Genomic DNA, 27,982 nt, shown 5'->3' with positions numbered 1-27,982 from the left:
CCTGAGTCCGTGTTGGGCAATTCCACAATCCCATGGCAGTTGCTCACAGTCTCTTAATTTACCCAACCACTGCTAAACCTCCCACAAAGCTGTAACTAATTTTATAGACCCCCCCCCATTGAGTACGATTGGCTCAAGTCATTAAACACGTGCTCTGTGAAAGACAACATTGTGCGGCGTCGGATGCAGCATGAATCTCATTGGTTTCGACCCGCTCCATTCACAAGTGACCATGACGTCAGCGGCACGTATAATATTGTAGAAATAAAAATATAAATAAAATAGCCCAAACACTTGCCTTGCCCGTGTGTGTGTGAGATCCGCACGGACGAGAGGGAGGGCTCTCTCATCGGTGCAGCCTCGCGAGCACTGCGTGTTTCCGTCGTGCCGATAGCGTTTTGCGTGTCAGTCTGCCGTGGGTATAAGTCTACGGCACCACGAATGTCTTCTCCGATTTGGTGACGCTGCTCGTCTCACGCCATCGGTGCGAATCAATGCGCTTGCGCCTTCCGTCGAGCCTGCATCGCGCAGATTACTTTATTATTTTACGGATAAAAAAACAGCGCGATTGAGCGATTTTCGTTCCTGACGATCGTCATGCGCGTACCGTGGAGGACAATCGCAGAGCGACGGCGCTGAGCGGAGCGCAATAATCCTGCGTTGCAATTCGGCAACTGCAATGCAGGTTCACTGGCCAGGTGTCTCGCCTTATAGGGGATCGTTTGTGTTGATGCAGGGGCAATTTGGTCGGCGTTGATATGCGCGTCGGCGTTGATATTATACAACGGGGGGTAATGAAACGGTCGTCGTTTTATGGGACGGGGCAGACGAATCTCAGCTTTTAACGAGAGAGGTCGTGCAATTGTTTAAAATGTGCAACAGGCAAATGTGCGTTGCGATGGCATGTCAAGGTGTCGCAGGTGAGCCTCGCGTTGTGTAATGAACGATAGGGATGGCGAGAGATGGAACAGGTCAGGCTTTTGTTGGGTGTTGAGCGTCATAATTGAACTGGATCTGATGTAGATTGTGTTTGTGTGAACACCTATTGGCTTTTTTTTGTCAATATACTGCTGGGTGAGGGCCTCCCCGTACCGTGCGTGTCATTGGGAGATGGGTGTGGGGTGTGGGGGTATTTGACCATACTTCACCACGCAGGTCAATGCGAGTTGATGGAGGTTATGCAGCATTTTACGCCAATCGGGCAGGTCGGGTATGATCGAGGGCAGCCTGACAGGTCATACAACACAGGACCATGATGCTAGAGGATAATAATACTAATACTAATATATTCTTCAAAGGCAGGATAGCCTCATTGCATTCTCAATAGACAGAACGGGGCATTATTTTGCAGAACAGGATATAGTTTCATATTCTTGGTTCTTTCGGTAAAGTCACGTAGAAGGGAAATAATAAAATAATATAAACATAAAACAATAAAAATTCTCACGACGTGTCGACTGCAACACAAGCAACCGTCATCAGGTGCGAAATCCACAGCAAGAACAATTTCTTGCTGTGGATTTCACATCACAGGACAATTTGACACGGGGCCAGTCGTGATACAGCACAGTCCGACACGGGACAGAACATTTTTCATTTTCAAGAATCGGAATATTTATATTTATACTGGAGAAATCCGATGAGCTATCAAGCTCTTTTTTTTCACACGTGTCCAGTAGGGGGGCACGGGGTAAGAACGTTACAGCAAACAAACAGTACACAAACACGAACGTGTGTAGACGCAGGTCGCTGCTTCGTTCGCTAATCGGGGGTGACACACGACAGTGCCACAAGGCAGTTGTGGCAGCAGGACACCTCGAGTCATATATAAAACCCAGCGCGTGGTCGTGTGCCATCTCTGTCGTCTTGCTGGCCGACTGAACGGTCTGCGTTGTCGCTGCCAGAAGCAACCACAGCTGAAGAATCAGCAGCAGGAGAAGCAGCAGCAGTAGCAAGGAGGAGGATGCTGGTGATGAGAACGTGGAGCCCGGCTCCTCGCTGCAAGGTGGTGCTGGTCGGAGACAGCCGCTGCGGGAAAACGGCGCTCATCTCGGTGTTCGCCAAGGAGCGATTCCCCGAGGCGAGAAACTCATCTTTGTCCTCGATCATCCCCAACCCATTGTCTTGTCCTTCGCTTTGTCCCCGTGTCCTACCGCTTCCTCCTGATGATCAGCTCGACCCTGTCTGTCTCTCTGTCCCTTTCGCTCTCCGTCTGTGCTGCCGGGGGGAGGGGGGTGCCTCTGTCTCTCTTTGCCGTGCCACGTTCCCCCAATCCGTGCTGATTTCTCCTTCCCACGGTTTCGCGATCTGCCCTCGCTCGGCACGACTCTTGACGAGCGATAGACAGCGCAGGGCAATAGAGCAGACGAGGTCGCAGTCCGTGCAACGATCTCTCTTCTCGTCCGCGCAATCTCAGCCAAGTCGCCACCTATTGTCCGCCGGGCGGTCGAGCGGTGGCGCAGTGGTTAGCGCGCTGCGTGTGTGTGTGTGGTGACTGGTGAGTGTGTGGGGAGCGGTGGCGCAGTGGTTGGCGCACTGTGTGTGTGGGGAGCGGTGGCGCAGTGGTTAGCGCGCTGTGTGTGTGTGTGGAGTGTGTGAGGAGCGGTGGCGCAGTGGTTAGCGTGCTGTGTGTGTGGAGTGTGTGGGGAGTGGTGGAGCAGTGGTTAGCGCGCTGTGTGTGTGGAGTGTGTGGGGAGCGGTGGCGCAGTGGTTAGCGCGCTGTGTGTGTGTGGAATGTGTGGGGAGCGGTGGCGCAGTGCTTAGCGTGCTGTGTGTGTAGTGAGTGTGTGGGGAGCGGTGGCGCAGTGGTTAGCGTGCTGTGTGTGTAGTGAGTGTGTGGGGAGCGGTGGCGCAGTGGTTAGCGTGCTGTGTGTGTAGTGAGTGTGGGGAGCGGTGGCGCAGTGGTTAGCGCGCTGTGTGTGTGTTGTGAGTGTGTGGGGAACGGTGGCGCGGTGGTTAGCGTGCTGTGTGTGTAGTGAGTGTGTGGGGAGCGGTGGTGCAGTGGGTAGCGTGCTGTGTGTGTGTAGTGAGTGTAGGGAGCGGTGGCGCAGTGGTTAGCGTGCTGTGTGTGTGTGTAGTGAGTGTGTGGGAGCGGTGGCGCTGTGGTTAGCGTGCAGTGTGTGTGTAGTGAGTGTGTGGGGAGCGGTGGCGCTGTGGTTAGCGTGCTGTGTGTTTGTGCAGTGAGTGTGTGGGGATCGGTGGCGCAGTGATTATTGCGCTGTGTGTGTGGAGTGAGTGTGTGGGGAGCGGTGGCGCAGTGGTTAGCGTGCTGTGTGTGTGTAGTGAGTGTGGGGAGCGGTGGCGCAGTGGTTAGCGCGCTGTGTGTGTGTAGTGAGTGTGGGGAGCGGTGGCGCAGTGGTTAGCGCGCTGTGTGTGGAGTGTGTGGGGAGCGGTGGCGCAGTGGTTAGCGTGCTGTGTGTGCGTGTAGTGAGTGTGGGGAGCGGTGGCGCAGTGGTTAGCGCGCTGTGTGTGTGTGTGGTGGGAGCGGAGTCGCAGTAGTTAGGGCACTTTGCGTTCGCAACCTAGGTCGACTCGGCCTTGAATGACAACCTGGTGTGTGGTTTTCTGTGAATGTAAGTGTTGTTGTTATGTTATAGCACATGATGTGTGTGCCATGGGGTGTGTAGCGTGTGTGCATTAATTCGCAGTATGCGCGGCCACGTTGCATGAACATGAATGCTGGAGTGTAGTGTTGAATGGTGTGTGTATGGTGGTGTGAATGTTTATGTGGTAAGTGATGTGTGTGTGGTGTATAGGATGTGTGAATGTTGATGTATTGTACATGTGTATTGTGTATATGTGTACTGTATTGTGTACATTAATGCAATGTGCATGGCGCATGTTGTGAATGCAGATTGTATTGTGGAACTCATTTCAGACTCAGCAGCCTTATACAAGTACCCGGTGCGATGTGTAAACATCGCCACTGGGGAGATAAAGGCGGCCGGGCGTGGTGCTGGCCACCCACCCCCTCGTGTGCCGTGCCGGTCTTCATAGGTGCTCGCTAACAGCACTTGCCCCAATAGTCTGTTAAGGCTACACGGGGGATCTTTGTCCCTGGTGTATCTGGATGTATTGTGTATGGTGCATTGTGTGCGTTATGCTAATGAATGTGTGTGTGGTGGAGGCCAAGGTTAGTGGCGTATTGGCAGGGCATGTAATTTTTCGCATGTGCGTCTGTGTGAATGTATGTGTTTGGTGTTATGTGTGTATACATGTATTCTTAGGTTTTTTCGGTAAAGTCACGTAGGTAAAAAATTAAAATTAATAAAAGTAAAATGAAAAATTAAATAAAAATCACGACGTTTCAGAGGCAACACAAGCCTCCGTCTTCAGGTGCAACCGTCACAGCACGATAACTTTTATTAATTTTAATTTTTTACCTACGTGACTGCAAGGATTCATATTCAAAACCTAAGAATATGAATCCTTGCAGTCACGAAAGCTTCAAATCTAGAAAAGATGTATACATGTATGTGGTGTATGTAATTGCGTTTGTATATATGGTCTGTCGATGTATGTATGCAAATGGAATATGGTGTGTGTGTGTGTATGAATACACACATGTACAGTACATGTAATGGGTAAACATCAGCACTGGGGAGACAAAGACGGCCGGGTGTGGTGCAGGCCACCCTCACCTTGCCATGTGCCCGTGTTGGCTTCCTAAATACTCTCTAACAGCACTTGCCCCAAGTCTGTTTAGGCCATGGAGGGGTGAGGGGGGGTCATGTGTGTGAGTTTTATTATTTGTCTATGTCGCATTGTGTATTACAAATGCATGTCTACGTTTGTTCAATGCAGAGGGTGTGACGGGGGAGGTTGAAATGCAATTTGTGCGGTGCAAATGAAAGTGCGCACTGTGCGTGGACACAATAGGGTGAAACAGCCGGGCGAAGTAAATGCAATTGAACTACTCCATTGCAATGATGGAAGGGACAACCGATTGTGATGAATCAGTCATAATACTCGAATGCTAACGTCTGGTTGTGTTTAATCGCTACATAGCTGCGGTGATTTTTTTTTCTCCGGGCTCATTGGCCGCGCGTTAATTCTGACCGCATGTGACAATGCCAGCATTGTTTTAAAGTGCCTTGGTTGGGCTATTCCCATGGGTGGCTCGGTTGCTATGTGGGGTCCACACACGCGGTTATGTTTTCTTAAGAAGGCGGGAGACTGGGGGGGGGGGGGCGGTGGGGTGGTTGTTAATGTAATGCCCCTTCCGATGGGGGCACATTTGAATTAGGGAGCATCTGCACGAGTTCACCAACACAAAGAGGGCCTTTGTTGGCTTACACAAGGAGCAAGACACGTAAATACGCACACAGAAAGCATCGATGGATGTGAGGGCAGTGGTGCAGTCAAGAGTTCGATTCCTGGCCTCCGCGGGTAGCATCGGTTGCGAGTGATATCATCCCCCATCATTCACCAACCCGCATTGACCGGCGTGGTGAAATACGGTTAAACAATCCCCTCTGACCGATAGCATGGACCGGCGGCTTTCATCCGGCAGTGGATTGACGAAGGGCTGAAGGATAATCTAAAAGCATAGACCCCCATATAGCCATACAGACTGTACGGGAAAGCCCTGTTTTAGAGAGCACATTTTTAGACCACATGTGTACACGAGGGGTGTTGTTGTGACCAAGCAGTGCTACCCCCAGTGCTGATACAGTATTTACTAAATGCACACCAGGTCCTTATTTAAGGCTGAAGCGACTTTGGGAGGCCCAGGATCGGTTCAGATTTCATTCACCACCGATGCGAGCTGTGGCCAGGAATGCAACTCAGGACATCGAGTTCATAGCGTGGTGTGCGATCCACTACACCACCACTCCACCCTAGTCAGTTGTATTGCCAAATGATGAGCCAACTCTTAGCAGAGTGCATGAGATTGACGGTTTGCATAAATTGTAAATAATGTAATGTTGAAACACAGAAGTAGATAATTTACTTTTAACCACGCATTTCGATGTACGTATAGTGAGCATTAGAAATTATTTGAATCATTGAGTTGATGTATTACTATATTCCTACTCACCACTCAAACCATTTGTATTTGGCTGATCATTCAAATACCACTCCAGGCACCTGGTACTTTCTATCTGTGGATGTTATTAAATACATTACATCATCTTCCATAAAATGTACATTTAAAGTCATGAGACATTAGCTTTCACAAGAGTAGGACATTGTGTAGTCAGACTCTTTGATCAAATATCTAATTTGAAAAACTGCCTGCTGTCTAAATGGCACGAATTTTCACTGTCGTTGACTCTATGGAAATATAGTTCTCATGCCTGCCCTGCTAGATAACAAATGAAAACTGATTGTCTATTTCGATTTAAAGCATCTGAATTCAGACGCTGTCGCTTCGCTGTCGCTTCGACAGACCTGGTTTTCACCTGAGGACGGCTGCTTGCGTTGTGGCCGAAACGTCGTGAGAATTGTTTTATTATGTTTTATTTTTATTATTTTATTACTTCCCTTCTACGTGACTTTACCGAAAGAACCAAGAAGATGATTGTCTATTAATCGATTAATGAAGGAAATAGATGGAAAGTATTTATTTTGCCATTGCAAATATTAAATGTATGCATATTTTAGGCTATTTTAATTTAACAAGATGCAATTGTACGAGTGCTGATTTCAGGGTTGGGCTCCGTGTTGAGTATTTGTTCTGTTAAGCTTTCCCCATGCACAATTGCAGTTTAATTACAGCTTCTGGAGATGCCAGCAGCAGCAGTAACCGGAATTCAGTCAAGTTATGTATTAACCTAATTTTTTGTGCAGTCATTTGTGACTAAATCGTGAGACCATCAAACTCATGCCACTTAAGCACACTGTTTAATTTATAAGCGGCTGAAACCCAGATTCGAATGCCGTTCCTCAGTGCTGTGATATTTGGGCCTCTAAGCCACCCCAGTAATGGTAAAGTTCTAAGCCCTCACTATGATTTTTTTTCTTCCACTTTTTTCACTTGATACAGCTATCGTGCTGTGACGGTTCCACCTGAAGACGGAAGCTTATGTTGCCTCCGAAACGTCGTGATTTTTTATTTTATTTTTATTTTACTTTTATTAATTTAAAATTTTTACCTACGTGACTTTACCAAAAACACCTAAGAATATGAACCCTCACTATGTCTCAAGATCTTATTTAGTTTCTACATTTTTACATTTGGACAGTGCCTGAAATAAGATTTTTTGTTACATTTCAGAATTTATTTACTTGAGCAGGAAGGGCCCAATTAGCTGCTTGGCTCAAATTCATGGCCGTCTTGCGGCAGTACGCATGTTATACAAAACAGATCTTAGTTGCAATCATGATTACATAGGTCGCTATAGAAATAGCAAATATTGGTACATGCTGAACATGTTACAGGAATCGGGAACTGGTCGAAACGTTATAAAAGAACGACTACATTATTTTTTGAACAAAAATGAAAAATGTCTTTTAACAAAGCAAATCATCAGGAACCTGAGGGAACAACTCTGAAATAAAATGCCACAGCACAACAATTCATGACGTTTGTTTTCTTCTTTCAACAGAATTATGTACCCACTGTGTTTGAGAACTACACGGCAACTTTTGAGATTGAGCGGCAGACGATTGAGTTGAACATGTGGGACACTTCAGGTGAGAAACCTTTGCTTGCAGGATGTAAATATTTGCCGTGTGTATCCATACTGTGTATATATTTAAATCCCCTCCGCCTATGACTGTCTCTCCGTAAAATTAATGTGCCCACTGTTTCTGTTCCAACATCTTGAGATGTGTCCGCATTTCAACGCTGCACGTAGCCAAATTGCACTGGAGTACCATCAACACGGTGTAAACGGTGGCAATTTGGAAAGCTCATTTGTTGCAGTGCAGCAATTCATTACGCGTGACGTAACCCCAGCCGAGGAGCTGGTGCTCTTCGCCGCAGAGACAATTTCCACGGAGTTGACAATTGCATTCCCATTTACAGCCACCGGGTAATTTGTGTTGGAAATAAAGTGGCCCTTTAAATCGCGGCCACTCAAACGGCCTTTGTCTTGTGGCGGATGTCACTGAACGTATTGTGGGTCTGCTTGAAAAATAGATGGTAGGAAAATGCTTCGTGATGTCGAATCGAAATTTGATAGGCCGACCTGAACTCCGAATTGAGTGCAAGCCATGCAGACTGGCGTGAAGGTGATCCGCTTAATGGTTATGACGTCGCACTCATTACACACAAAGTGCTTGCCACAAATGAACCACAATGCCTTGCTGATCTCGTCAAGGAGCATAAATCATCAGGCGAACCCCGGTCACCTTCGCAGCAGCAGCAGCAGCAGCAGCTTTTGGCTAACCATCGAACAAAGACGGTCGCCGCATCGCACACTTTCAGATGGGCTTTTCCAGCCATTTATAAAGCCACTGGAGCTATGCACTTTAAAATTTAAATTGAAAACTAATTTATTTAGAACTGCTTTTTGTGTATAGTTTGACGTCCTTCCCCCCACACCTCAGATTAGCACAGTTAGCTATGTACAGTGCGAAAGAAGTTCAACATATTTCGATTTAAAGCTTTCGTGACTGCAGGGATTCATTTTCTTGGTTCTTTCGGTAAAGTAACGTAGAGTGGAAATAATAAAATAATAAAAATAAAACATAATAAAATTATTCTCACGACGTTTCGGCCACAACGCAAGCAGCCGTCCTTAGGTGAAGAACAGGTCTGTCAGACTCTGTCTTCTCGACAGACCTGTTCTTCATCTGAGGACGGCTGCTTGCGTTGTGGCCAAAACGTCGTGAGAATTAATTTTATTATTTTATTATTTCCATTCCGCGTGACTTTACCGAAAGAACCAATAAGAAGTTCAACATACATACGTACGTTTGTTGAATGTCCTACATTTGCTTTCAGGTCCTTTGTTAAAATGCATGAGCGTGTGAGTGTGTGCAACCTCGTTGGTCGCCTTCAGCATTGAAGCCCTCCTCACAGATATAATTCAGCTATTGCTGGTTCACTGTACACCACACATATTAGCGTGTCACTAAATCTCACGGCGTTTACACATTGCACTAAAATATAAATGTACTGTTCTCATAAAAATGATCGCTTAAGTTGAATGTGTCACGCTTCTTTGATGGGTCGTTTCAATTAAATGGCTACCCCTTGGCAGACCCATCATTAGCCATGTTTTGTCCACCACTGAATATGATTAATCCATTTCCACGGCAATCATCTTTCTCGGGCACGTTCCTTCCTTTGTCCGTCATTGAAGTGCAGAACCATTTTTTTTTAAGTGACGGTGTTTTTTTTTTGTGCAGTCATTGGTGACTGGCCTAAAACAATCGATTCACCACACTTGAGAACCCCGGATGAATCACGGGGAGATACCTGGATTCAAACCCAGGTTCTCAGTGGTGACCTCTGGCGCCGCAGTGGCGAGATGTTAACTACCTCGCCTGGTATGCAGGAGGTGGTGGTGGTGTTCGATCCCGACCCTGATCCCTGCTCTATATTTGGAGTTTCCATGTTCTTCCCATGGTCGCGTGGATTTTTCTCGAGGTCCTCCGGTTTTTAGAGTATTTGGCTGCTTTAAATTTCCACGTCATAAGCCACCTCATTGGGCAATCATTTGTGGCCAGGTCGCTTATGAAAAAAGAGCTACATAGCTCAGTGGGCCTTACCGGGTTAAAATACAAAAAAATTAAGTATTATAGTTTAATAGTTCGTTACCAGCCTGACGTACACGGTGTGTGTTGTGGCCGCGTGTGCCCAGGGTCCCCGTATTACGACAACGTCCGGCCACTCTCCTATCCCGACTCGGACGCTGTGCTCATTTGCTTTGACATCAGCCGGCCCGAGACTCTCGATAGCGTGCTCAAAAAGGTAAGTAACCCCCCCCCCCTAAAAAAAAATGTAAACGTTTGTTTGAGAGGTCGACTTGTTCCGATGCTGTGTTGAGCAGTAGCATAGCAGTAGGTTTTTACCCTTTTAAACTGGTACAAAACTGACACCTTTATTCAAGGCATCATGTTTGCAATAACCACAACACAAGTAGTCAAAAAAGCAAACAAAAAGAAGCAACTCTGATAATGATAATATGCACTGTCCTTTAAGTTGATTGGTCCACACCCGAGACGGCTTTTGTACCAGTTTAAAAGGGTAAAAACCTACTGCTATATTTTGCCACTGGTAAAAGAGATCTCATAGTGTAAATGAGCAGTAGCATATCTGCAGACTGGTAGAAATTGTACGTTCCTGTGGCAGGGCTCAGACTTTCCACAACACAACTGGTGGTGGCTTCCCTGCTCTAAGAGTGGTGCACACTTAGCAAAAGTGATGATGATCGTGATGAAGTGGATGATTATGGTAATGATGATGACAATAATCATGGTGATTCTGACAGATGATGATAGTCACGATAATGATGGCTTATTATGATGATGACAATGATCATAATGGTGACAATAATGATGATTGTAATGATGATGTGCGGAGTTAACCCTGATAGGAATATTATCTCACAATCATTGCAATGTGAATCTGTGACTCTACTCGGAGAACTATGCCGAGCAGACATTAGATTATTTACAGTTTTCCCCCCTTTATCTAACACTGGCGAGATCTCATTTTTATTTGCAAGTGAGTAATTAGGAAACAAATGCGACCCTAAGAATGTTGAAACAAAAACTTAAATTAAAATTGCAACTGAAACGGAACAAACATAAAATTGATTCACTTGAATTATTTAGAACTGATAAAGCGTAATAATGTTGCAATAACGTTGAGCTATGCGCAATACGGCCACAACATTCTAACTAAGGCCATTCCTGACTCTTAAGATTCTGCCAAGGGGCAGTGTCCTTAGAGTGCTCGACGCACAGTGCAAAGGTTCAAATCCAGGTCAAGGAGATTGCACTCTTGGACTGAACTCACAATTCTAGATTGGAAGCTTTCGTGACTGCAAGGATTCATATTCTTAGGTTGTTTCGGTAAAGTCTTCGTAGGTAAAAAAATTTAAATGAATAATAGTAAAATAAAAATGATTTATATTTTATTTTTATTTTACTTTTATTAATTTTAGTTTTTTACCTACGTGACTTTACCGAAAAAACCTAAGAATATGAACTCACAATAAGACGCATTTGGCTTTTGGCTACACTCTCCCAGCCATCAATGCCATTGACTGCCTACTCCTCTTTAAGTCCACGTCCAAGCCACCCTTCTGATCTGTTTATGGCTGACTGCCTCCTGTCTATAACTTAAGCATGCCCACTGATTCTGTATAGCATCTCGAGATGCAGTCACATTCAGATGCTTTCATAAATTCAGATTGTATTGCATTTGGTTTCTTGTCAAGGCTAGTTAAGTCATGGACAAGGGCCTGCATTTGCTATGTCCACTCAATTTTAAGCTGTATGTACCGTGGTGATTCAACTTGGCTGAATGTTTGTATGCACGTCCCTTCCGGCTGGCCAGGCTGTGCTGCTGCATTTGAACAATCAACTCACAATCAAATCCGAATCATCCCTACGAGGCCGTTAAAATGAGCACCTTGTACAAGTCAACAGTGGTTCACCGACTGGGGAAAGTCTGGCCCCCACCATGGTAACGTACAATGTCCAGCAGCGGCTTAGAGCAGCCAGTGGAAACGGGTACCACCCAATATCTTGTTTGAGCGGTCAAGAATTGCTACATAGGTTTCCCCGGATTTGCCATGAAGCTCTCCGATGTGTGTCGGGGTTGTGCAGCGTGTTGCACGACACTGTGCCCGACACATCTCTCCACATGCCGGGAGGTTGCTCAGGCCCTGAATTGAACTAATATTCAGCTCTTGGATTAAAAAAACACCGTGTGGTAATGGGATGATTAAGAAGGGTAAAACATTTCCATCCATGAATGCACTTTGCTAGATACAGTACAACCATACTTGCCCAGGTTGTTGATTTTTCGAGCCATTGTCCCGCATTCCGATATATTCAAAAGCGAAGCGAACTGCTTTGTACGTTTTTGCAATGAAGAATTTTCACGAAATGTTTGGTTCGAGTCAGACGCTGGCTCGCGACAGCTGACTGCGGACGCAGCCAGTGGGTACTTATTGGGACAAATCTGACATTGCAGAAAGGAAGTGCCTTCAACTGGGGAAATGACAAATGCCACGGACTCTGGGAGTCGTTTTCCTCGCGGCTTGTTTACGTGTGAATACTTTGAGCATCTCAACTCAAGTTGAAGCCGAACATTTGTTGGTGGGGTGTTTGTTACGATAAAAGTGAAAATGGCATTAACTGCGTACAGTATTACAAACCGGTAATACAATTTTTTTTAGAAAGGATTATAAGTTGTATTTTTTGATAATTTCGAAAATACTGTTCAAAAGTATTGCCAGAAAAAAACTATTTGACGGTAGTAAACACATTCCTGCGGAGGGAGCTGGTAGGAACGTTGGGTTGCTCGGTCAATGGCCAGGGTCAACGGCGGCGTGGTGTATTCCGCAAATATGCCCGACTGTGAGGGCGGGCACAAGCCGGCGTGAGTAGGTTAAACGTTGAGTTTTATAAGGGCACCACGGGGTGACCAGCCCCTCCCCTCCCCACTCAGCCCCACCCCTCCCACCCACCACCCAGCCCCACCCTCCCCACCCAGCCACTCCCCACCCAGCCCCTCCCCACCCTCCCCTCTCCACCCAGCCCCACACCTCCCATTTTTGGATGCACGACGGACGGACGGACACAATAATCCCCTGTGGGCTGGTGGAACCAGGTGGTTCCTACCAGTAAGAATTTCTATTATGAGATATTATTATCATCAATCATCAGTCATGATCGATATACTGCTGCATGAAGGCCTCTCCCAATCCCTCACCATCTCTCACAGTCCTGCAAAAGTAACGATCCATCCATGACCTACGCGTGAGCTGAATTCATTGCTCAATCTCCACGGTGGATGTTCTCTCGCTGCCACTCCATTGTTAGTGTTCACCACCCACCATCGTCCCTCCACTCACTTTTTCTTAAGTGTCAATATGATGCCTTTAACCTGCGTAGTTCTCTGATCCACGTGTTCTTCTTTCTGTCTCTTGAGTCGAATTCCAAGCACACACCTCTCCGTACTTGGTGTGCCTTTCAGCTTTTTTTGTGCAGTTTGCATAATTGAAGTTACAATCGCTAAACTGATCATTGTGGAATTTGCAATGAACTGCGATGTCTTAATTTTACCGTGATACACTAAACACTGTTTAGGCCTTGGCAAACCCTGTCGCAATGGCAAGGTCAGGATAGTTAAGCGTAAACGGCAATAATGTTGATGCTACACATCAAAGGCTTAAGTTACGTGTCGGAGGAAAGGAAACGTCTTTTAGTGTTTGGTTGGAAAAACAGCCTAATCACATCTGTCTGGATTTTTCAGTTTTTTTCTGCCAACACAGAAATCAGTCCCAAGTTCTTAAGCAAAGGGGGGGAAAAATTATACCCCGATGGTTTCAATATTGTTTAGCTTTGCCTGTTTTCCAGAGGTGTGGACTCGAGTCATGTGACTTGGACTCGAGTCAGACTCGAGTCATGAATTTGATGACTTGCGACTCGACTTGGACTTGCATAACAATGACTTTGTCCCACCTATGAGATGTGGACTCGAGTCATGTGACTTGGACTCGAGTCAGACTCGAGTCATGAATTTGATGACTTGCGACTCGACTTGGACTTGCATAACAATGACTTTGTCCCACCTCTGCTGTTTTCTATCAGACTTAGTGTCATCCCCCATGGGTGGTGAATTACTTGGTTCACTGACGATGGAGATTGTACACGGGTGTAAGTGTTCAGGGCGCGACTTAAAGCAATGTAGAGCTCTAGGCTGAACTTGCCCTGTGAGTGAAACCTCTGCGCCATGATTTTTGAAAGCTAAAAGTCAAACATTTTGGCTTGCAGATTTTTCCAGTTGAAAACTTAACTCTATTAGTACCAAATTATTTTTTTTATGACAATTTTACTCTGGATATATTATGAGTAACTCGGGTGGAGTTGTCGTGTAGAGGTTAGCGCACTAGCTGAGTTTGATTCCTGGCTATGGTTATCATCAGTGGCAAGATGTGTCTGAGCCGATTGTGGGTGTCTCCTTCAACAACCCGCGCTTGACAAGGGTAGCGAAGAAGTATGGCCAGACATCCACCATGAAGCCTACAGAGTGTGGGGAGGCCTACATGACAATTATTTTTTCCACCACCACAATCATTGTTGATTTGAAGCTTTCGTGACTGCAGGAATCCATATTTTTTGGTTCTTTCGGTAAAGTCACGTAGGTATAAAAATAAAATAAAACAAAAAATAATATATCACGACGTTTCGACTGCTTGTGTTGCGATCGAAACGTCGTGATATATTATTTTTTGTTTTATTTTATTTTTATACCTACGTGACTTTACCGAAAGAACCAAAGAGTACACCACAATCATCATCATCATCATCCTCCATAGTCAACCCACCACTGGATTAAGGCCTCCCCCAATCCATCTCCAACTCTCACAATTCTGCAATACCACAATGGCACCCAGTACCTGCACATGAGCTGATTATTACATTATACATAAAGACAAAAACTCCCCGTGTAGCCTTAACATACTGTTGGGGCAAGTGCTGTTAGCGAGCACCTATGAAGGCCGGCACAGCGCACAAGGGGGTGGGTGGCCAACACCACACCCGACCGCCTTTGTCTCCCAAGTGGCGATGTTTACATACCGCACCAGGTACTCATTTGAAGCTGAGTCAACCTAGGAGAAGCCCAGGACCAGTTCGGATAATCGTCACTCGTAATGGCCGCGACCGGGAATCGAACTCAGATCGCCGGGTTCGTAGTGCAGTGCACTAACCGCTACACTATCGCTCCCCATATATATCCACACACACTCACACTCACTCACTCACGCAACGATTGTGTTTAATGAGTGCACATGTCAAAGTGTTACTCACGTGCAGCGTTTGCCGTGTTGCTCGAGATGAATGTACGGAGCTCACGGCATTGTTGTGTCTCGCTGGAAATGACGCCCGCTGGTATTTTTGGACAGCTTAGTTCCAACTCCACTCGTCACTTGGCAAAGCTTTGAGCAAAAAGCCTCCGTGCACGCCGCCGTACGCACTCGCATACCAAGCACGCTATAGAAATGCCCAAAGCCACGGTACTCCAGTTTTGCCAAACAACACATCGTACAGCACACAAAAACACACACATCCCCGCAAGCTATGGTCCAGTACTTTCATCGGTGAGCACCAATTAGGGCAGCAACAGAAAAAAAGGCATTACTTGCACCACGCACTATACGTATACATTTGTACTCGGGGCACAAAATGCATCGATCCATCGATCGCTATCAGTTATTTTTGTTCAGCATACATGCAACGAATTGCATTGTAATCAATGACTTTCGATCCATGTATGTGTTGCATGTAATGGCTTTCCGTGACCTCCTGTCAGAAGACACCACTACAATCACCTTAATGCTAAAAAATAACCCCAATAGATTCTTAAATCCGAGCCTGAATCCCAACCAATTCATTACATCGTGACGAGAGTGGATCGTTATACGTCTAACAAAGACAGAGATCCCTCGAGAGTCAGACTGTCGGGGCAAGTGCTGTTAGCGAGTAGCACCTATAAAGGCCGGCACGGCACACGAGGGGGTGGGTGACCAACACCACGCCCGGCCGCCTTTGTCTCCCCAGTGACGACGTTTACACACTGCACCAGGTACTCATTTGAGGCTGAGTCCACCTAGGGGAAGCCCAGGACCGGCTCAGATAATCGTCACTGGTGTTGGCCGTGAGCGGGAATCGAACCCGGGTCGCCGGGTTCTTAGCGCAGCGTCGCACTAACCGCTGCACCACCGTTCCCACACACACACACATCCTGCCTGTGGAAACATCCCACCACTGGGGACACTTGAGGTCACGTCGTTGTCGTCGTTGTTGTTGTTGTTATCATCATTATTTCGTTATTTCACGCGTACGACGCATCAGAAAATGAATGACACGTGTCCGAGAGGAAGTCCACCGAGGACGAAGCCAAGCCTTCTGTGGGAGCGAAGCCATCCCTTACTACATCGCACGGTTGTGAGAGGTGGCGGCAGTTGTGTGGTGGGGGTGGGGGGCATTCACCCACCAGTGGATTGAACATGGCTAATGATAATAACGATGTTGATAAAAAGGCATTTTCATATTATAAAAAAAAATTGCACGTACTTGAATCCCAAGTGGGCCCACGCTTGGGTTGAATGAGGCACATCGACGGGTGCCAAAGGGGATGTCGGGCAAGTGGCCCTCGTGCCCAGGTTGTGTTTGGACACTGGGTTGGGGACGGGAAGGGGGGAACGGGGAGGGAAAGGGCGCGGTGCTTTGGCTCGCTCGCCTTCCTCCCCTCCCCAGCATCCTGTCGGATTCCATGAACTCAACTGCAGGGTCAAGGCAGCTCTGTTGAAGAGGCACCGCTCCACTTTTCCTCTCCAGTGCTGTAGGGCTTGCGATAAGGTGTCTGTGGGGTTTTAAGAAAAAAAATGCTGGAACTTGGAAATAACGGGAGATTGTTTTAGCCGACTGTTTGAACTCGGCGACCTGACGGGTTTGATTTCGGGCCACGGTAACGTTCGTGGCGAGTCATATGAGAACCATCACGCGACCTCCTTTGCCAGTACCAAAATATGAGAAGAGGTTTTCCCCTTTTTTCTGGCAACATAACAGGTGTTAAGATGTTAAAACACGAAACTTAAACCTTTTACAAGGAATCATGTCCGCATTTACCACAATATTTGTGGTCAGAATGCAAACAAAAAACGTTGTCTTTGAAACTGATTGGTCCGCACCAGAGACAGCTTTCTTGTGAGCCTAATCTCCTTTTGGCATCCTCTGGTCTAACACCGTTTTGAGACTACACGATCAGGAGTGCAAAGTATCGGAAGGTGTAAGAAATCACTTGATAAATAGATACAAATACAACGAAACGATGACGTTCGAAGGACGTCCTCCCGGCAAAAGACCCCGAGGCCGCCCGCGATCGTGCCGGAACGACCGGGGTGGAGTGGTGCGCCTGTGCCGCGGAGAGAGAGCCACGGTTGATGCCGCTGGTGGAGGACAGGGCAGCGTGGAAGACGGCCTGGGGTGGAGTCACTGCCCCCGCGACCCGATTCAGTTCGGAAAAGCGGGCCGAGATTGATTGAGCAGCGCAATGCATAGGAAAGGGGTAATCAAATCGCTTCACGCTGGCATCGGTTTTGCTACGCTCATTGCTGCCACCCTTTTGCCGTGTACAGTGGCATCGTGAGATCCACGAATTCTGCCCCAGCACCGAGGTGCTGCTCATCGGCTGCAAGGCCGATCTGCGCGCGGAGGCCGACGCTCTGCGGGATCCGGACGAGCCTCTCGCCGGCCCCGTGTCGTACGACCAGGTAGCGCCCGGCCCGGCTCGGTGTGTCGTGGCGTGGCATGCCAAGCCAGTCCCTCGCGCTTGCCGTGGTTTACCAAAGCGGTGACGGAATGCAATGATTTTCGATGGCGGGGTTTCGTGCTTGCAAGTGTTGAGGAATGAGCGACGGCGATAGAGGTGGGGGTACTGAAGGGATCACAGAAGGGCTACAGGGGAGGGACAGGAAGGAGTGGAGGGGCGAAGGGAGGGAAGGGGAAGATAATGGGCGATGGAGAAGAGGTGAGGCTTTAAGAGGGAAATGGAAGGAGGTTAAAGATGGGACTGCTTAATATACAGGGACAGTGTTGAGTCTATGGGACAGTTTTGAGATTATGGGCAGTGTTGAGTCTATGGGCAGTGTTCAGTCTACGGGCAGTGTTAAGTTTACTGGCAGTGAGTCTATGGTGCAATGCTGCTCAATGTAAGGTAAAGTTGATTCCAGTGGAGGGGTGCAAGGAGGGAAAAGGACCAAAAACGAGATTGCGCACAGGGAGAAGGAGGGAGAGAGAGAGAGAGACAGAGAGAAGATTGTGAACAAAGACGACGAGAGGGGACATGGAAGTAGATGAGAGAGGTGAGATGAAGTGGGGCAAGGCCCTGGATTGTCCCTCACCTGTCGTCTGTGTTTGCGCATGTTCGCCCGTCCCTGTGACCCGCAGGGCTTCAACGCGTCCAAGCAGATGGGAGCCGCCGGCTACATGGAGTGCTCGGCCAAGACGTCGGAGAACGGAGTCCGCGACCTGTTCCGAATGGCGACGCTCGCCTCTGTGGGCCGGGGGCAGGGTGCCTCGGGAAAAGGCAAGGGCAAGAAGGGCAAGGCCACGCGGGGCAGCGGCCACCGGAGAGGCACGTCCGCGGGCGGAGGAGCCCCGCCGGTAGTGCCACCGGCATCCAGCGTGGCCGCAGCGCTGAGGCGGAGGTTGTCCCAGCTGCCCCAGAGCTCCTCTGGCTCGGACATGGGCCCTCACCCGCAACTCCTGCGCAGCGTCAAAGCCAAGAGCTGCGCCATCATGTGACCGCGCTGATTGTGGGCGAGTGTGTGCAGGCGTTTGTATTTGTCCGTGTGTTTGTGTGTTTGTTTGCTGGCCTTCATAGGTGCTCGCTAAAAGCACTTGTCCCAACAGCCTATTAAGGCCTATACTGGGGAATCTTTGTCTTTGTGTGAGGGAGTGGTAGTATCGTGGTTAGTGCACTGCACTATGAACCCGGTATCCCGAGTTCGATTCCCGCTTTAGGGCAATAACAGTGGCGAATATTTGAACAGGTCCTGCCCCCCCTAGGTCAACTCAGCCTGAAATTAGTAACTGGTGTGATGCGTGAAACATCAACATTTGGGGGACAAAGGCAGCCAAGGGTTGTGTTGGCCACCCACCCCCTCGTATGCCCGTGTCAGCCTTCATTGGTGCCCGCTCGCAGCTCTTGCCCCAACAGTCTGCTAAAGGCTATATGGGGCATCTTTATATGCATGTGGCGAGTGGTGGCACAGCGGTCAGCAGGCAGCTGAAATCCCGAGTTGATTCACTGATATCAGCAGTGCTGGCTCAATGCTCTCTGACCCCTGAGCCACCTGGTCACCTCCTTGCGGGTCGTTTTTAAGCCTAGGAGATGAGATTATGACACCCGCACATGATGGCCAACTATTAGCAAGATCTTCTTGGTTCTTTCGGTAAAGTCACGTGGATGGGAAATAATAAAATAATAAAAATAATAAACTAATTCTCACGACGTTTCGGCCACAACGCAAGCAGCCATCCTCAGGTGAAGAACAGGTCTGTCGGAAAGACACTGTCTTTCCGACAGACCTGTTCTTCAAGACACTGTCTTTCCGACAGACCTGTTCTTCACCTAAAGACGGCTGCTTGCGTTGTGGCCGAAACGTCGTGAGAATTATTTTATTATGTTTTATTATTTTATTATTTCCCTTCTACGTGACTTTACTGAAAGAACCAAGAAGATGAATCCCTGTAGTCACGAAAGCTTTATTACCAAGATGTCGCAGGCTCTGAGCGATGATTTCATTGTTGTGAGAGCCAAGACGGGTGGAGCAGTGGCAAAGTGGTTAACGCCGCATTAAATGAATATAGTGAGCTGGGTGTGATTCCCGGCCACAGCTCACATCAGTGATATCTGAACCAGTGCTGGACCTCCAATAGGTCGACCCAGCCCTAAATGAGTAACCGGTGTGTTGTGTAAACATCAGCACTGTGGAGACAAAGGCGGCGCGGCGTGGTGCTGGCCACACCATCCCCTCGTGTGCTGTGCCAGCCATAATAGGTGTTCGCGAACAGCACTTGTAGGCTATTCGGTGGATATTCATCTTTTGTTTTATTTGTGCGTTGTGTATTTTCATTTGTGTATGTTTATATGCTGGCTGTGGTGTTGCCCACACCACGCATTTGTGTGCCATGCTGGCCTTAGTTGCCGGTCTCAGTAGGTGCCTGATAACAGAACTTGACCTTGTAAGGAAAATCTTTGTGTATGTCTGTGCTCCGGTGGCATTAATGTTAACTAAACCACCACTTTAAAATTCAAGAGATCTGGGTTCACATTCCTGCCAATGCCCTTCGGTGGCAATTTTTCACCATCAGAACTTGGTTGAGCTGAGGCTTCCAGAGGTTGACTTGAGCTCATAATATATCCTTGGCCGTGGCGGTATCCTGAACGTCGATGGTGTGGAAGCTAAGGCATCGGGTGGTGCTGGTAACGCCACCTTCCTGTGTCCTGCCAGACTTGACAGGTGCTCGCTTAGCAATGTTTGCACCAGCAGTCTTTTCACGCTAAAAGAGGGATCTTTGTATTTTTTTGTGCGTGCGTGCTTACGTGTTTGTGTGGTTGTTTCCCCAATAGTTGTCATGATAAAAATGTGATTTGATAGGAAGAGTGGCTGTTTGATGTTAAGTTGTAAACACAAGATTGCTTTTCAAGGTTACTGTCCAGGAACGGGAATTCAGAAATTTGTTGTTTTTTTCCCTTTCCTAGCAAGCTATGTCCACGTACCAAATCCAAGTTTAATTTGAGTGACATTGCCAGTGGATTTTTGCCAGTAACGATGAAATATTTCAACCAAGCAGCAATATTTTCTCATTTTATCATGTGCATAATGCATTTCATCAGGCCGGTTTTAAATTATATCGTGTTCACCAGTTAGCGTTTGTCGTCAGCTGTTGGCAATGATCTGTCGTGACTTTATTTGATCAAATGATGAAAATATTGGGGTGGCAGGGTGGAGGAGTGTAAGGTACAATCTTTTCATTTTGCTATTAAGCCAAAATGTGTAAGTACAACGATTACATTTTAGACTCGCCACGCTTCTGTTCTTGCAAGGCAGTTATTTAAAGAAAACGATTTTTTTTTTCTTTCAAATTTAACATTTGGATGATAAAATTGGCACACAGCGGGCCTATCCTTTCCATGTTCTAATTATAAAATTGAGCATTCTATAGGCTTCAAGAAAGCCCTGTGGAGATACCGGTTAACATGGTAAAATTACCACTGACTGGTAAATTGGCTTTATTGTGAACCCACCACTCCGTTCAGGTCAAGAAATATTGAAAGTGTCTCCCCTGCTCAAGTGAACAATGGAGGCGCGTTAATTTCCCTTGGGTAGCCTTAAACCAGTCGCGGAAATCCCACATTCGGAATCTGAATCTTACATATTTTTATTTATTTTATCCGATGAGCTGTGAAGCTCTTTTACACAGATGTCCAGTCGGAAGTTACAACAATAAAAAATACAAAAAACGATGAGAGTGCAAAATAGAGAAAAGGAAAGCAAGTCACGAAATATAAATTAAGATAAATAAAGTATATAAGTGCTCACTGCATGAGTACGTACATTCCTGCCGATTTTCCAATACTGAATGCCAGCTTGGGCAAGGCAACAAAACAAAAACAGTCCCAGACCACACTGAGACAATAAAATCGCACATTCCAATGGTGGGGGGCCAGTATATCCACATAGGATGAGCACTGTCGACCTTCAACAGAGTAGCACTATGCTTATTGATCTCATGGGGGTGATAGGCTGAATCAACCACGCGGACAAAGTCTGGAACTCGGAACCATCGCCCATGGCAGAGTGGCCGGCAAAGGAGGGGAGGGGGACGCGCCTGGGAGTGTGTCCACCGTGGCGGTGCAGCGAAAAGAATCGGCGCACGCGCGCGGGAGTTTGATGGATTGTTGCGTCGCAGGATCTTGTGGAGGATAGCAACGGCTTGGGGAGGCCTTCGTCCTGCCGCAGACAGACGGCGGAGGATGACGAACCTTGAGATTGTGCGTCGAGCACTCCACCACAAGCACGGCCCGCTGGGATGACCACCAGGCTCGGCATTGTTAGCCGTGATCTAGCCACCGCTGGCTACGCAACCGCAAGTAATTTACACCATTGGTACCTCATTTGCCAGTCAAAAATATGATAATTGGTTTTTTACCCTTTTATCTAGCAACAAAACTGACACCTTTTTTACGAGGAGTCATGTTTGCATAGACCACAATACCTGCAGTCATAATGCAAACAAAAAACATAACTCTGATAATGTATGCACTGTCCTTGACGTTGATTGGTCCACACCCGAGACAGCTTTCCTTAGAGCCTAGTCTCTAAGGAAAGCCTAGTCTCTAAGGAAAGCTGTCTCGGGTGTGGACCAATCAACTTCAAGGACAGTGCATACATTATCAGAGTTATGTTTTTTGTTTGCATTATGACTGCAGGTATTGTGGTCTATGCAAACATGACTCCTCGTAAAAAAACGTGTCAGCTTTGTTGCCAGATAAAAGGGTAAAAAACCAATTATCAACCACAAGTAATTCCGTGTTTTCTAAAATAATAAAGCACTCTTGCAGAGTTGTATCGGATAGACTGTGACGGAAACTGATGTGCCAATTTAATTCAAATTGGCTCTTTGCACTATAACTGAATTAGGAGCTAAATGTGCTGAAAATGTCGCCGTGTCTGTGACTTGGTGCATATTGCAATGCACATACAGATAGTAAATTGGCTCTTTTATGTTACTTTCAATGCACGTGTCCATGAGTAATGGATTTTGTGATGTTTATTTTCATTAAACGTTGTGGCTCCGTGATTAGATATGGACTGTGATTAATCCCACCGTTGCAGTGCTTCATTTCTTCAAGCTACTCTGTCAATTATCTTTGTATTTCACACGATTCGTTAAATCATGAAAAAAAAATAAACAAAAACCCATGTCTGTGTGCTGATCTGTTTGCAAATCTTGTTCACATCCGCATCAGAATTTGTTTTCTTACAATCGGCTTCAACTCCATATTTAAATCTTAATCTTGCCACAGATAAATACAAAGTGTGTCATCAATTACGAAGAAGTTGCAACCCACAGCCACTACCGAAACATTGTGAATAGAGAAACGCAAATATAAGGATACCTCCGTTGTGTCTTCATATGAAAATAAACATGCATTTCCCACGAGTTTATTTGCTTTATGAACCAATATCCAGCAGTATCTGTTTAAGCAAAACACATCTAGACTGATTCTAGATTTGAAGTTTTCGTGACTGTAAGGGTCCATACTCTTTGATTTTGTCGGTAAAGTCACGTAGGTAAAAAATAAAATTTAAATAAATTGATACAGCAATTTTGCTGTGACGGTGCCACCTGAAGACGGAAGCTTGTGTTGCCTCCGAAACGTCGTGATTTAATTTATTTTAATTTTATTTTTTACCTACGTGACTTTACCAAAAAAACCAAAGAGTATGGACCTCTAGACTGGTTTAGATTTTGCAATTATCAGCAGTGCCAGGCTTGCTGAACAAATGCTGCAAGGTTAGCAGATTGTATTGACAAGAGGACTCCAACGAAACGCAAAAAATGCCATATTACACCTGGTCAAGTAAAAAAAATATTTCCGGCTAAGGATGTAACCATTCGCCCCTTTGCTAGGTGATATTGCATACACTATACAAGCTCAATATGCGTTTTGGAGAATTGTGGGTAAACGCATATACGAGCAGAGCTTTTACGTATGTATGTTGGACTTCCTTCACACCGTATGTAGCCAACCGTGCTAATAGAAGGTGCGGTGAGCGTGTGCCAGAGGTCGCAAACGGGTTTTGATTCCCTACCTGTACCCTACCCGAAATGAGTGACAAACGGCGACTCACCAGTGACTCACGGCCTACCCGTACCCGTACCCGGCCGCACCAGGGTCGCAAACGGGTACCCGTACCCGGCCGGGTACGGGTAGCCGGGTATCGGGTAGGGTACGGGTATCGGGTACCCGGTTGCGACCTCTGGCGTGTGCCACCACGTTTGGCAGAGTGGAAAACAAACCTAGAAAACCTTTGGCTGCAGTAGATCTCTCGCTATATGTCTTCCTGCCTCAGCAGTCCACCTGCTGTATTTTTTCACCTGAAGACGATTGCTTGTGTTGCGATCGAAACGTCGTGATTTTATCTGATTTGATTATTTTTCTATCTACGTGACTTTATTGAAAGACCCAAAGAGTATAAACAACATATTCTTAAGTATTCTTCTCATTATCCATACACCACCAGATAAGAACTTCACGTTTACAAAATATATCTTATACGTATAGATATAATCTTGGCACCATATTACTACATTACATAGCCAAGCGCAAAAACAAATCTAGATCAAATTCAAAATTGTTTACCAGCTTGATCCGTATTAATAATAATACTGGCAGATGAATGACCCAAACTTACTCTTGCAAATGAGACTATCCTAGTTTCTTGGGTTCTCACCTAGTTAAATAAAATAAACTTGAAACTTAATGTTTGGTCTGTGAGCTATATTAATATGAACAGAATTCCTAAATACATCTTATTTTTGGGCTCCACGAACCTTCAAAGCAGCCAACCTTGTTATCGTACTGCTGCCCCAAGTAGCTCAAAGGGCGTTGGATTCAACTAAAAAGTGGTATATCAAATATGAACTCGAATACATATCCTAGCAATCATAATGTCATTAATACAAAAGTTAATTATCTCTCATCTCTACCTTGATTTGCTCTTCTGTCATCTCACTAGGATTTTATAAATTGAAAGGTAGACCTCCAAAAAGAATGTCTGCATCGGATCTCTAATGGGGCTGGCACCATCACTGCCGAGGAAGATGAAGCAAAAGAGGCACTCCCACAAACTTCCGAGACTGTTCAAAGAGTAAATGGCACAGAAATTCATTAGACGATAAAAAGCATCCCTCCAGTAAATGAGAATCCTCACCAGCAGAAACTCACGTCGCCTAAAGAGAAAGCTGCTGAAGCAGTGAGACGCGGTAGGATATACAGTTTAGACATCGGGGATTCGTGGAGAGAGTTGCATTAATCTAGGTATCACAGAGATGAAGGCATGAGCGAGGATTTAACATTATTGCATTATTAGCCTGCACTCCACTTGGTAAGTAATCGAAACTCTGGGAGCACCATATATGGCAGCATTATCTATACTCTTAGGTTTTTTTCGGTAAAGTCGCGTAGGGGAAAATGAATAAATAAATTTTCGTTTATTTTCCCTATTCTTTTATTATTTTATTATTTATTTTTACCTACGTGACTTTACCGAAAAAAACCTAAGAGTATGAATCCTTGCAGTCACGAAAGCTTCAAATCTAGCATTATATATCCAATCTTTATTTGAAGCTTTCCTGACTGCAGGAATCCATACTCTTTGGTTCTTTCAGTAAAGTCACGGAAGTAGAAAATAAAATACAAATATTTTTTACCTACGTGACTTTACCGAAAAAAATCCAAAGAGTATTGTCTATCCACTTTCTTCTTTTTGCATACGAAATTTTTGGGGATTGCAACAGATGAAAAATTGATGCCGAGATTTGATATCCATTCGACTGCTCCAGGTTGTAGCCAGGTGAATTTGTTACAGATCGCCGTTGAATGATCCGATTGGGGCAGCCGTTCGCGATATGTTGCAAAGTCTGCGACGTCGCACCACCACAGTCACAAAGTGGACTCTCATTAATTTCCATTCATGGAAAAAGTGTCCCACATCTTCCATAGAGTGTCCGGATCCGCTTCAAGGAGGACCAGATCTTCCTCGGTAGGTCAGATCCTGGTTGGAGGATTGTGGGGTAGCCGACGATGGATTTCTGCAGCAGGTTCTATCCGCTGCTATATTAAGATCTCCCCGTTCCACTGCCATTCCGAATGGTCTTTTGGTACAAAAGACATCTCAATTCTACATACGAGCTGATCTCATTGCTCGACCCCCACGGTGGTCTTCATTTAGATTGTATTCTCTCCTTTGGCTGCCACTCCGTTGCCAGTCTCATCGATCGGCTATCATCATCATCATCCCATCTCGTGATGTGTCCTGCCGAAGCCCACTTAGATTCCAGATCTTTGAAGGCAAGCAAAGGATGAGCCTGGACAGTGCACGGATGAGGTGAACGCCACCATGCTCTGTATGTAATGGCCAATATTAAAAAATGTAACAGTGGGAGATGTTGAGGTGTTGACTGCTTTATTCAGCTGTCAAATGTAGGGAGGTAATGTGGGCTCAGGATCAACGATATCAGAGTGGAACAGAAGGAGCGTAAGTCCTAGTTAGAGCTAGTATTCTAAAGGTGGCGTTGACATGTTAATTGCCCTTTGGCCAAAAGACACGTTTTTATATGGGAAATAATTAATAGATTAATTATTCCAATGCACGAAAAGGTCAGGCACGTTACCAGGCTGTACACAATAATCACAGCTCCAGCTCTGACATTAAATTTAATTACACAATTATTATTAATCCGACTTGCGTAGGTTTTCACGGTCGTGTTGCGCAGCTCTGCGGCATGTTTTGGTGTTGTACCGTGTGTTGTCTGGTGCGATTATCTAACGTTTCGCTCCACGTTCTGAGAGCCCCTTCATAAGCTGAGTTTGAATTAATGAACTGCAGAAGCTGAAGAAGTTCCCGGCATATGGAGCTGAGATCAGGGAGGTCTATGTGTGCATTTTGAACTTCTTTCGCACCGTACCTAGCCAAACATGCTAATCGGAGACGTGGGCAAGGGCAATAAACTGAACACGAAAAGCAATTCTAAAGAAATGTCGGAAAGAAGAGCGTTCCATACGGCCGCAGAAGCGCATCTGAAAACGCGAAAGCCACTGCGAGGATGATCAGTCTCTTATCCAGCAGTGGGTTTGACCATGGCTGATGATTACGATAACATTGAATGTGGCATCACAGGACTGTAAGGGATGGTGACATCATGGAGAGAGGCATTACTCCAGCAGTGGATAGACAATGGTCCATGATGAACTAAATTTGAACTCTGGAACTTACGAAGCTCCCAACATGCGGAGCGCAACATCAGGCGACATGCCGAATAACATGTGGCACAACCCGAAAACGCATCGGAGAGCTGTGCGTATGAATCCGTTCTTGTCAAGCTAAGGCCGACTCAATGAGCCAACCCAAGGCGTGAAAAATCGCACTTAATTGATCTGGCCCGCACATTGTTTCAACCTCATCTGTCCCAACCAGATGCGACTTTTGGGCCACAGCTGAGCGCGTCTCCGATGCAGCACAAGGAGGTTTTTTTTTAATGAGCTGGCGCGCATTAAGCATTCATTACGACGCATAAATATACTGTAGGAAGCAATGAAATATACATGGAGTAAGTAGGTCCTTACTGCAGAGAGTAATGAATAGAAATTAAATTAACACACTCGTGGACATACACATATGCAAACACGCAGCGCAAGCCAATGCCTGCCATCTGTTTTACGGGGCCGTGAGAGGGGGGGAGAGGTTAATGGAGTACGGACTGTGAATAACAATCGTGTCTGCATTCACTTTGCATGCCACGATCTCCCCGTGGCATGCAACAGCAACAACAACAAAAATGCTCGCCAAAATGCAATTGCTGAACGGAATGAAAATAACATTTTTTATGACAGCAATGATTTTCAAGGTCAATATATTTCTGCTGGAAATTGTGCAGCGCAAAAAATATGCGCGCCAGTTACGTGCCGTTGACGTTCGTCGTTTCATTATTTACGTCCTTTGTCAATCCACCGCTGGATGATGGTCTCCATGTAGGTCCAAGGAGGGGTTGTATTATGAGACTCTATCAAGCCAGTCTGTGCTGGTTGGTGATGGTTTTGGTGGCGGGGGGGGGGGCTCTTGGACCTGGTTCAGATACCACTCACTAATGACGTGAGCCAAGGATAGCAAACTCAGGTTGCCGAGTTTACAACACAGCAAGCACGTGAAAAATAAAAAAAATACTTTTTCTGAATCAGCATTCGAGTCATGATTGAATTATACAATTGCCAAATGTGTGACGATGACTCAAATAAATAAAGAAAATAGATCTGCACCATTGGAACCTCCTTTGCCAGTAGGTTCCAATGGTGTAAATGCGTACCCCGAGCTCTCATACTCTGATGGTGCATTGTCTTTGAGTTGTGCGCCTCTTGGCGTCATCTGGTCCAACACCATGTGAGACTAGGCTCTAAAGAAAGCTGTCTCGGGTGTGGACCAATCAATTTCAAGGACAGTGCATACATTATCAGAGTTGTGTTTTTTGTTTGCATTCCGACCGCAGGTATTGT

The 27,982-nt window shown here is 46.2% G+C and overlaps 1 protein-coding gene across 4 annotated transcripts; it reads left to right on the top strand.

The window, feature by feature from the left end:
* Positions 1-293: 293 nt before the first annotated feature.
* RND3 (Rho family GTPase 3) lies at positions 294-21,918 on the top strand. 4 transcript variants are annotated; one of them, XM_078870981.1, is made up of 6 exons: positions 294-484; positions 1,908-2,080; positions 7,551-7,638; positions 9,756-9,865; positions 17,274-17,408; positions 18,085-21,918. In XM_078870981.1, exons 2-6 carry the CDS (start codon positions 1,964-1,966, stop codon positions 18,439-18,441), a joined length of 807 nt encoding a protein of 268 aa, XP_078727107.1. In that variant the 5' UTR covers positions 294-484; positions 1,908-1,963; the 3' UTR covers positions 18,442-21,918. The 4 variants fall into 4 exon arrangements, with proteins under 4 accessions (XP_078727107.1, XP_078727106.1, XP_078727109.1 ...); XM_078870980.1 differs by having other exon boundaries at positions 1,905-2,080; XM_078870983.1 differs by having other exon boundaries at positions 336-352.
* The last annotated feature ends 6,064 nt before the right edge of the window (positions 21,919-27,982 follow it).

Source organism: Lampetra fluviatilis, chromosome 31 (assembly GCF_964198595.1).
Source record: "Lampetra fluviatilis chromosome 31, kcLamFluv1.1, whole genome shotgun sequence".
NCBI classification, from domain to species: domain Eukaryota; kingdom Metazoa; phylum Chordata; class Hyperoartia; order Petromyzontiformes; family Petromyzontidae; genus Lampetra; species Lampetra fluviatilis.
This window is presented reverse-complemented; position numbering and strand designations above follow the sequence as displayed.

Coding starts and splice junctions, on each gene's coding strand:
- RND3 (XM_078870981.1), top strand. CDS start 1,964: ATGCTGGTGATGAGAACGTGGAGCCCGGCTCCTCGCTGCAAGGTGGTG. Junction 2,081..7,550: donor CCAAGGAGCGATTCCCCGAG/GCGAGAAACTCA, acceptor TTCTTTCAACAG/AATTATGTACCCACTGTGTT. Junction 17,409..18,084: donor GCCCCGTGTCGTACGACCAG/GTAGCGCCCGGC, acceptor TGTGACCCGCAG/GGCTTCAACGCGTCCAAGCA.